At 35.1% G+C, this 11,232-nt stretch overlaps 1 protein-coding gene across 3 annotated transcripts in view; it reads right to left on the reverse strand.

The window, feature by feature from the left end:
* The window catches only part of Flo2 (flotillin-2), a 47,916-nt gene extending 42,627 nt beyond the window's left edge, over nucleotides 1-5,289 (reverse strand). For all 3 annotated transcript variants that reach the window (XR_016478588.1, XR_016478587.1, XM_090166433.1), the window contains exons 1-3: nucleotides 5,130-5,289; nucleotides 1,189-1,296; nucleotides 238-319 (exon numbers count right to left, since the gene is read on the reverse strand). Coding sequence is in view for 1 of the 3 variants with exons in the window: in XM_090166433.1 (XP_090022559.1) it covers nucleotides 238-319; nucleotides 1,189-1,237 (131 nt within the window). In the remaining 2 variants the exon portion in view is untranslated. The remainder of the gene's footprint in view (nucleotides 1-237; nucleotides 320-1,188; nucleotides 1,297-5,129) is intronic.
* Nucleotides 5,290-11,232: the final 5,943 nt, after the last annotated feature.

An 11,232-nucleotide genomic window follows, 5' to 3' on the forward strand; every position in this document is an offset into this window, starting at 1 on the left:
AACTGATGAAACTAAAAATTTACTTAAAAAGGTCACCATTATTTATTTAGTTATTTATTAGTTCCAAATTAAAGGCTATTTACCAATTTGATGAATTAGTTTTAAATAAATGCAAGAAATTACCAAATTGATGCAAAAAAAAGCTTTTTTTGCTATAAATAGGTATCCTTTTTAAAATCAGTAAAATTAATTATTATTACGAAGATGCTTATGATGAGGAAATACAAACAGCAATACCTTTGAACATCAGTGACCAGCCACCAAGCCCAAGCCCAACTACCCACCACCATTTGCTTAGTCATAGACCCACAGCATCCACCTGAAGAAAATAAAGGTAGTTTAGATAAACTATTACTAGAGTAGTATTGTACTTCTAGCTTAAAAAGTCGCACTTTCCCCAAACTTGCTTAAAACTTCAGTCAAGTTTAATAGTTAAATCACAAAACCAAAAACTTGTCACTTTCATATTAACCAAAAATGCTAAGAATGTGTTAATCACATTCTATGTTTTCTAAAAGTATTCCCTTTTAGGCGAAACCGGGTGGTCGCAAAATTTTAAGATTCAAATTCTCTGACTTTTTATGGCCGAAATTTTTATTTCATATTTTACTTTTATCAGAAGTTAAATTTAAATGGACATATATTTCAGTAAAAAGGTTATTGCAATGTTTTAAAAATTAGCCAAACTTTCAAGGAAATAAATGATAATCATAGAATTTGTCATAGATCTAGAGTAAAATTACCTTTAAAAAGTGTCAAAGAAAATAGAATTCCCTGACCTTTTACAAATTCTTGAAATTCCCTGACTTTTTAGGCCCATTTTTAAATTCCCTGACGTGTGAAAACCCTGAGAAAGGTCTTTAGATAATTATATCGCTCCTAGTAACAAATAAGTCTAAATAACCGTAATAGAATAAAGATTACACAGAAGACTATTTTAGTAATGATTCTTATAACCTAGATAACAAATATATAATTAATAATCAGCTAAGCTAATACCCAAGGAACCTCCCACTAGTGACTTGGGAAGGCAACTACCATAGGCTGCGTTAAATTGCATAGGATAGGTCAGCCATCCTTTTACAACCTTTTAGGTAGTTTAATCAATGTTTTGGAATGGAACAGATAACCACTAGCACTAATTACAACCCAAAATTAACGTCCTGTAATTAAAATTATAAAACTTACCAGACACTATGAGTGCTTCATTCGGTCCAACTGTGTGAATATTTCCCATTTCTTTTGATGGATTTTGACCAGTAAAACCAAGTTTTCAAATTAAAGCAAACAATTCATCTGCATTATAAAGAAATAAATATTAATTGCTACAAGCATTAAAAAAATTTACTTTATGCACAAAAATAATTCACTTCAATCCGAAAGTGGGATCTGTATTGATTACCTGCATGGGTTGGAGGATAACATGCAACCTAATCTTTTGGGGGAAAAGGCAGGTTGCGCAGGTTTGAGAAAATCAGTGTAGGCCATAATTTTTGTTCAGATTATTTGCAATAATTATCAAGCAAATTAGCAGTCCCTAAAATATAAAAAGGCAATTTCCATAGTCTAAGGGGCGCAACTAGTGTAGTCATAGCTCACTAAAGAGTAGCATTTTACCCTGTTTGCAAACTACCCATGCGTCCCTACATAAAATTTGATTTCACAGATCTTATTTGTTGAAGCCTATAGAATAGGTGGACATAAAAGAAAGTAAAACCATGAAATACAGAGATAACATTATAAAGTTCTAACAGATATCTTTAAATTGTCCTCGGAATATAACAAATTATTATGCAGCCACTAATAATTAAAATTCTGTTTTAACTTTTAAACTCACACTTAATACACATTAAATGCTGTATAAATGAAAAATAGAGCCTCTTTGAAGGTTAGGAAATCAATTTTTCAAAGCACAGTAAATACTTTTTAAATCAGCTATGCACAAACATTTTGAAAAAGTACCATTCTAGATGCCCTAGTTTCACAACTGCTTAATATTTTATCCTGTACACTCTTTTTTTTGGGGATTTTGCTGGGCGCGTTCATGTTGAGTTTACCCCCCTTAACTCCCTTTCTCCATATCCTGGGACCAAAGACCCGAGCCTAGACCCCCCACCAGTGGTTCCAGGTAATGGCCGACTAGCGGGCGGCCAAAAAGAGGGGTCGAAAAGACCGCGAAAAAGAGTGTATACTTTGTTCCTAGTTGAAAGGGATAAATTTTATTCAGATCAGTATGGTTGCATAACATGTAGAATTAATATTTAAAATTAAGAAAACTAGGTTGTTATTCAAAGTAAAATATAATTATGTTATTAATGAAAATTTTGTAGTTCTGATTTGGTATTGTCAAGAATGTATTTATTTAAACAAAATGAAAATGACTATTTTAAGACTATCCGAGGCCATCAAGGCAGTGGTGAATACATATGAGAGGGGGGGGCGCCCCCTCCCGCTGGGCGCTTAAGCTTTGCATGTGACTTGATGATTTGTTATAACACCTATAGCTCAAGATGTCTTTTAGCACCCCCCCCCCCTTCAGTTATTAGTAAATTGGAACAATAGCCCCACCACTCCCTTTGTTCCCCTTTCCCGACCCCCTTTAAAGTACTTTTTAAGGAGATTCCAATGGTGCAAAAATTATTCCCCACAAAGCATTATTTAAAAATTGCCCACTTCGCTTGAGCACTGGGGGGGGGCAGACCGTCGCCCCCCAACCCAGTTCTTACTATCATCATGGGTGAATATATAAACCCCATTAACTATATCTCCTTAAGTATTAATTCCCAAAAATTATGTTTCGCATTAAAAAACTAAAGAAAAACTAGCGAAATGTGCTGACTAGTAAGTATAACCTCCTGCACAGCCACTTCTCAGCAATAATTATTAAACTGAAACACAAATTTTTTCTGAAACACCGTGTGTTGCGGCAATTTGACGCTGCAGACGGTAGAAGTACACCAATAAAAGAATTTCCCGCAAATCAAGGTGACGGTTTGAAAAAAATGAATTTTTCCGAATTGAAACTTCACTTTGACAGCTGACGGACTCCATTTGTTTCGGCACTTTTCGTCTTTTATTTTTAGGTAAGATCGTGGATTTCATACTGATTAAAAACTTTATTATTATACGTATTTTATTTCTCTGTAACAGATTCGGTTCTCCTATACTCTAATATAACTTAACTATGTATAATTCTTGACCAAACAATTAAATTGAGAAAGAAAGTCTTTATTTTGGTTCTAAATTGGTTCTTACAACTAAGTTTTACAATTATAAGAGGATGGAAAAAGATTGTTCTCACCAACACAGAAAGGGCCATAGTCGCTGTAATTTGTTCAGCCCTACCTTGTGCTACTAATTTTGCACTACAGCTTGCTTAAAATCCAGTCAAGTCCGGATTCTGCGGAAAAAGGTGCTCCCTGGGTAGCAGGAGAGCTGCGTGGCAACCTCCTTCTCAGTAACCAGAATTAACAGAATTAGAATCTTCCGAACTTGCGGAACTACGCAAAGGCCCAGTATCGGACAGCGGAAAATGAATACGGTTTGTGAAATGTTTCTTTCCTATCTGAATAGCAACCCACCGTCATTTTAATCCTTTAACAAAAACAGCATATTTCGCGAATATTGTGGTCCTACTGGCGTCATTACCATTAAGAACAAATAAAGAAAGGCTGATTTTGACAGGGCAAAAACGGCGCGACGGAGAGCACTCTTCACCGCGGAGTGAATTCTACGCCCCGAACCGTTCAGTTCGTACATCTTTAAAAATAGTATAACTTTAAAATTAATTATTTGCGGCTAATAATTTTTGCACCGTTAGGTTCCCCTTAATAAGTGCGTTTGTAAGGTGGAACTAAAAATTGGAAAAAATGTGGCGCGGCTATTGTTCAAAACTGCCAAGTTATTTTCTGTACCCGCCACTGCATCAAGGTCTAGTTTCCCCCAGCTTGAATCACATCACTAGACGTCAGCTTAAGGGAACAAATGCCATACCGGAATTTGATTTGATTTTTACAGGGAAAGAGCTTACATTTAGTGTACGAGGGGATTAGGAGCAACACTAAAAATAATATCAACTTGGTATTTCTCCTTAAACCTAGGTTTCGTTCTGCCGGTCTTCTAAGAAATTTTCTTACCCTAGATACTTCTCCTTGAGATTGGGCATTTTCTGCCTGCCAGTTACCACCCTGCTGATTTTTGAAGGAGAAAGCACACTCGCCTATTCTTTCAACTTGTTGCTCTTCGCTTAACAATTGACTGTTGTGATAAGACTGCCTTAGCGTTTGAGTCACGTTTAAATAATTACAGTACAGATTTTACATTTAAATCGTGTCACTAGTCACAACTGACAAAACGTTTCTAACCTTCGCTTTCGCTACAAGGTTACAATAGCGAGCTTCCTCCTTCGAAAATCAACAGGGTGCTAACTAGCAGTCAGAAAATTTCCCTATCACAAAGCAGGCAGTCAGGTAGCTCGTCCTTCTCCAAAATTGATGACTGAAGATTTAGAGCTAAAAGCACACTTTGAAGTACTCTTTTTAGTGACATGATAAACGCATATGTTGGGAGTCATCGTCAGTATCAAGGAGTTACCTAGTGAATTGCTAATGAAAATTTCTCTTCCTCACCAGCTAATCAAAGCAATTATAATATTAACAACAACTTCCCTTTGCTCTAAAGCTAGGTTTCCGAAAAAAGTGAAAATGAAGCTTATTAAAACCCATGTATAGATGGATGTTTCTAAAAGTCTTCAAAAAGTTGCAGTGAAAAGCTTTTTAATACTTCAAACTTCATACAAGCAAAACATACATTTTACACATCATTCCTAAGCTAAGAGAGGAAGCTTATAATATTATAAATGTGTTACTTGCCCCCAAATATCGAGATTGTCACCCAACTAGAACTGCAACGGGATCAGGGTAGTTAATGTATTTTCTAGGAGAGACGCATCCTTGAAAGAAGTTTACTTATTACTTCGTAAATGAACTATATTGCAAAAATACCTCATAATTCTAATTGGAAAAGCTACGAAACTTGTAACGATAATCAAATTTCCATTCCACAAATTCAGAAAACTGATTTTCTATTAAAAGTAGGCTTACAATGGATTAACTACGAGATTGCCTTACCTATAGCTAAGTTTAAAATCACATCAACTTTAAAAATCCACGAATGCGAAGTTAGACATACATTAAGAAATCATTAAATGGCATATTATAACAATAACCGTACTTTAGAAATTATAATACAATGGAAATAAAATAATTTTACCAAACTTAATTTATAGAGAGTTCGGCCAAGAAGATTTTATAACAACCAAATATGCAATATCTTTTATTTTTTAATTTGAAAAGTGGGTGTATGCCGAGTAGCCTTAAACACCACGGCCGTGATAAAACCAGAGACCCTATACGTAGATATAAGAAACGTATATAAAGGTATAGATAAAATATTTCAAAGGGATTGAATACTGAGGTGACAGCTCGGCTGTCAAATGGTAAAACCTTATAACTCGATTTTTTCAAAAGATGAGTTAAACACAAAAAATAGCAGATAAATATTTGGTGTATCAAACTGCTATTTTGACTTTTCAAAAAAAATCCTGAAAACAAAATCGAACCTTATAAGTTACTGAAAAATTAGAAATAACAAGAAAAAACAAAGGTAAAACCTTATATCTGTCTTTATTTAAGGTTTTACCTTTGGTTTTGAAAAAACCAAAGGTAAAACCTTATAACTATATAAACTTATAAGGTTTTACCTTTTCGTACGCAGCCACTGCATAAAGTTATAAGGTTTTGGATCGTCTGCTTCTGGCTATGCTGCCTACGAAAATTTTAGGAGATATAAGGGCCTAGGATTCCATATAATCCAGCCTACGAAGGTCCGAAAAGTCGGTAAATGAGAGGTTTTTGCCTAACGCCATAGATATAGGAAACATATATAAAGGTCTAGATAAAATATTTCAAAGGGAGTGAATACGGAGGTGACAGCTAGCAGAAACGCGTAATTTCTGCAGGCTATCCTTATAAGACGCTATCTATCGGTAAGAAAGCTCGTGCTATCGTCGCGAGAGCCATTGTAATTTATTTATTTATTTATTTAAATACATAATAGACTGCTAAGCTACAGTAAGCTTTTGTGCAATCTTACAGGTTTTGGCTTATGGAGATATGACAATAATATGATATAGAAGAATAATAAAAAAAAACAAATAAAAAGAATAGAAAAAATACGTTAAACATGAGAAAAAAGGAAAAAATGTGAAGGCAATTATAGTACAAACAGGGGATAAATGGGAACAGGGCGGGGTTACTGAGAGTCTATGAGATGGTGTCTAATGTTGCGTCGGGCCATCGGGCATGAGGTGCAGTGGAGTACATCGCTGGGTAATTTATTCCACAAGGTAATTGTACGGACGGAAAAGTGCCACTGACGGGTGGTAGTACGGACATGTGGTTTGACTATCTTGGCATTATGCAGTGGCGTAGCCAGGATTTTGTTTCAGGGGGGGGGGGGGCACACCATTGAAAAAAAAGTAAAAAATAAAAATATTTGTACGTACGACCATACCATATCAAAGATAATATAAGTACGTACCCTATATTGGAAATCAAGCTCCTTGCACGTAATGTAGGCTCTTACTGAATTCCCGGCGAAAGTCGGAAAAAACTGCCTCCATGGAGCTGGCAGGGCTACCGACATCTAGTTCAAACGTAAAGTTTTAGTGAAAATTGCGCCGTGGTTTTTGACTTGCGGTTTTCAAGATACCAGATATTTTTGCGTTATATTGTTTTAAAACAATAATGGATCATGCCTGTAGCTCTAAAAATGTTTCTAAACGAAAGAAAACTAAAGGTGAGTAATATAATCTTGGGATATCTATTGAAATTCCTTATTTCTCACCCTGCTATGGAGCCCGATTTTTCCGACTTCCGGCGCGAACTCTGTAAAAGCCTCACGAGAAAACGCGCTATCGAGAAACGCCGTGATTTCGAATCTAGGGTACGTAGTTATACTATCTGTGGTGTCAATTCCGTATTTCATGTTAGGCTTAGACGCCCCGAAATTTATCTAGACCTTTATATACATTAACTAAAATTAATGTTAAAGACTCACGCCATGAATCACGCTTGACAAGGGGTGTCATACCCGAAAGCTAGCCAAATTTTTAAAAATAAAAATGTTTTAACCATGAAGTATCCGTCGTTGATTTTAATTTTAGTTTATACATCGAGACCATGGTCATAAAATTTAATTTATACGATTATACGGCTTTATATACATTTCTTATATCTATGAACCTATATCTCTGGATAAAACCTGGAGGAATAATACCTTTCTTAAAAGTAGGAAACTCGTCTGCGTCAGTCTATGATTAAAAAATAACTACTGTAGTGCCATTCCGGCCTTTTTTTTATCTCCTGTTCCAGTAAGAGCCAGGGCTGGGTCACGGCCCACTGCGCATGCGCTCGCGTTCTCTCGCCCCATAGCGGCCCGCTCAATCAGCCCAAAATAGTGAATTCCATTTGTGGCCGCTACGTAGGCTGGGGCGCTATAATCTGACCCCTCTTTAAAGCAACTGTCGGCTCTATCATTGCCACCTGTATTATGAAAAGGACCCTGTTAAAAGAGATGGCCATGAATCTATCCGAATCTTTGAAAAAAAAATTACTTTCGTGGAGAGCGTGGAGCCATCTATTAATGAGAACGGAAGCTAAAATTCAAAATAGCGAAACAATAACGTCGTCAGAGAGCCATTATAGAGTATTTTATTTAGACCACTTTTACTCTACTTAGTGAACTTTAACCTAAATAATATATCCCATGTATAATATATTGTAAACAATTACTATAATTGAAGTTATTGACAAATTTACAAACGAGCCAATCAATGCGAAGCGTACTTTTCTGTCCCGCCTTTTGGGTCTAAATGTAGCTTCAGCATCTTGTTATGATTTCGACGCTAGCGACATCTGTTGAAAAAAGAGCTACTTCACCTAGAGCCGACACTTGCTTTAACATGGAATCCTACGAATATATTTTGGTTTTTGGTTCATTATGAAAAAGATTGAAAATTAATCGTCATTTTCAAGGATATGAAAAGTAAATCAACTCTTTTTATACGTTATAATCACTTTTTAAAAAATTTTACTTTTGTTTTTCCCGCCGAAAATAATATTTTAAAATCCAAGATGTCAGCGGCTATCGCTAGGTTCCTAGAAAACAATTCTCGCTACTGAGTCAGCTGCGAGGGGTCCGTCACTTCGATGAATCGTGTACGAGATTCCGATTCAAGGAATCTGGAATCAAGATTCTTGATTTTGCTAAGATTTCTAGATTCTAGCGAGATTCCGTGATTCCGCCATGATTCCTTATATTCCGTGATTCCACTCTTGATTCTTTGATTCTTATTTGATTCCGTGATTCTTGTTCGATTCCGTGGTTCTTGTTCAGTTCCGTGATTCTTGTTCGGCTACACACTCAGTGGCCCCGCCCGGATTTTTTCGCGAGTAGTAGATTAAGAGGCCCCCATAAAAAACTCTTTGTAATTTTTGTTGTTCTTTAACTAGCCAAATTGTATATAATTATTTCAAAATTTTATTATTATTAAATCAATAAAATTTTTATTATTAAATTAATAAAAATTTTATTATTATTAAATTAATAAATATGTTATCATTATTAAATTAATAAAAATGTTATTATTATTAAATTAATAAAACTTTTATCATTATTAAATTAATAAAAATGTTATTATTATTAAATTAATAAAAGTTTTATTATTATTAAATTAATAAAAGTTTTATTATTATTAAATTAATAAATTTTTTATTATTAAGTATATTATTTACAAATAAATATTACCAACTTTTCTTTTAATCGAAGAATTCCACCCTACGATTACCTCTTTACCCAAATTCATCAACTACTTATTTAGACTTGTCTCCCCCATTGTTAAGGGGGAAGACTACAGTGGCCATTGTCTAGTTTCGCGCTATTTCAAGCTGAACTGTTTTATTGTTGTGTTTTAACTTATTAAATTAATATTGATGTGTAAAACAGCCTCTTGTTAAGTGCTTAAAATAATTTTGTCAATTTTAAATTTCAAAGTAATCTAATTATTACGTTTTAATTCGGACCCCCGGAGTTAAACACGTTGGGCAAGCGCCCAAACTACCTTATAGTAGTTGACCTCTTGAACAATAATTTTTCTCACTAAACTTACTTTTAAATCATGACATTTTTTTTTAAATATCTAATATTTCAATAAAGTTTCCCCTATTCCCAATATTGTCGGCGGATGTGTAAGTGTTCCCCTGAAGTGCTAAATCTTGTTGGGCACATAAAATAATAACTTCCACGTGTGTAGATAGGACCTCTCTGTTTCTAATAACGTCTAGTCTATGGTAGTCGTTAACCTTGCAAACTATTGATCCACGGGATTTGGATTCCATGTAGTCTAAGTACATTTTGTAGGCTAGTTGGTGAGAAGATTTGTTGGAAGTGAAGTGTTCTTCGAATTGTGTCCCCATGTTTTTCCAATCCGAAAATCCCTTTAGAAATGCAGTGTTTCTACTGCCTAAAAAATGACGGCAACAAAAACAATACACTGCATCCTTTGCAACTGAATATTCAATCATTTGATATTTGTCATACCAAGAAGAATTGAAACCTCGATTTTTACCGCCAATTAATCTTTTAGGAAAAGGATTTAGTTTAGGCTGAACTGGAAGGCAATCTTTATCTAGACTAATATCCAAGTTATTCAACGCGTGTAAGCCCATTTATTTTGAATTGGACACGTTGTTTGATGTATTTTGTGCATGGTTAGAGTTGGGGTTTGCAATTACTTCTGCAATTTCTCCTTCATGAGTCAGTTCCATTTCCATATCAGTACTGACGTTTGGAAGAACTTCAGCAGTATTACTTAAACAGTGACTGTTATCAGTCTCCAAGGATTCTAAACCCTTTCCCAATTCTTTGACTAGGTTTTTCTCAGAACTATAGTTATGGCTTTGCGCCGACGATTTCAAAAAACGTGCCATTGCACCTTTCTGATTACTAACGAAACTATCTTCCCTTTTGCATTTTTCCCATTTTTGGGACCCAGATAAAAATTTTCTGGTACTCATATTTGAAAATGCTACTATTATATACTAATAGCGAAATAACCTTAAAAAGGTTTAAGAAAATATAGCTTAGTTAAAGCTATGTAGTCTTCAAACAGACTTTTTAATAATACCAGCTATATCAAAGTCCCGGAAAAAAGCGGTTTGAATATTTTTTCTAGAATTGCTAATTAGCCTTGAAAAAGGCTTTTTGAATAATTTAGCTAGAATAGCTAATTAGCCTTGAAAAGGGCTTTTTGAATAATTTAGCTAGAATAGCTAATTAGCCTTGAAAAGGGCTTTTTGAATAATTTAGCTAGAATAGCTAATTAGCCTTGAAAAAGGCTGTTTAAAAATTAGCTTAAAACAGCTAAATAGCCTTTAAAAAGGCTGTATTGGCAAAGTTAGTCTCGGAAGAGACTTTGAAAAAATTTGACTGGGAGATAATCGAAATTGAGAACTACCTGTTTGTTCAGGAGCAGAAAACGAAATGAAGAAACGCGCGTTATCTGGGACAAGTCCGACCACCGAAGGTCTAGGTCCTTTCTCTACGATCAGTGGTCACTGATATCACGTGATTTCGCAAAAGGAACAAAGTGTAAAAAAGAAAAAACCCTAATCCCCAGGACGCTCTCCGCGGGGATTTCCCTTCGTTTAAGCGTTGCAACGGTTTAAGTCGTATTAAAGAAATCCAGTTTCTCACTTTATGCCCCCTTTTGTAGAATTCCTAGAAACTAAGCTTATATTTGTTGTGTTGGTTAGAGCTAAGTTATCACTGAGGCGAACAAGTGGTTTTTTTTGCTGCTTTCCTTGCACGACGGACTTCCCATGTACAGAGTACACTACCAAAAGCAGAAACCACAGAGTTCGCTGCCTTTGTTTGTGTACTCAAGTAATATTGATTTCGAGTATAGGTGGTTCAAAAGGGAACGTTTTGTTAGGGCCATTTAGGACTCTTGGAAATTGGAATTGAATGGGAGTTCTTTTTTTAGGGGGCTAGATGACCAATTTTTAAAAATAAATTAAATTTAAAAATCACATTTGGAGGCCCCAGAGGCAATTTTTTAAACTTTTAGAGGCCCCTAAAATAGGCCTAAATTTGTTTTAACATAGGCACGTG

This window comes from Leiobunum rupestre, chromosome 2 (genome assembly GCF_980474605.1).
Source record: "Leiobunum rupestre chromosome 2, qqLeiRupe1.1.hap1, whole genome shotgun sequence".
In the NCBI taxonomy this organism is placed as follows: Eukaryota; Metazoa; Arthropoda; class Arachnida; order Opiliones; family Sclerosomatidae; genus Leiobunum; species Leiobunum rupestre.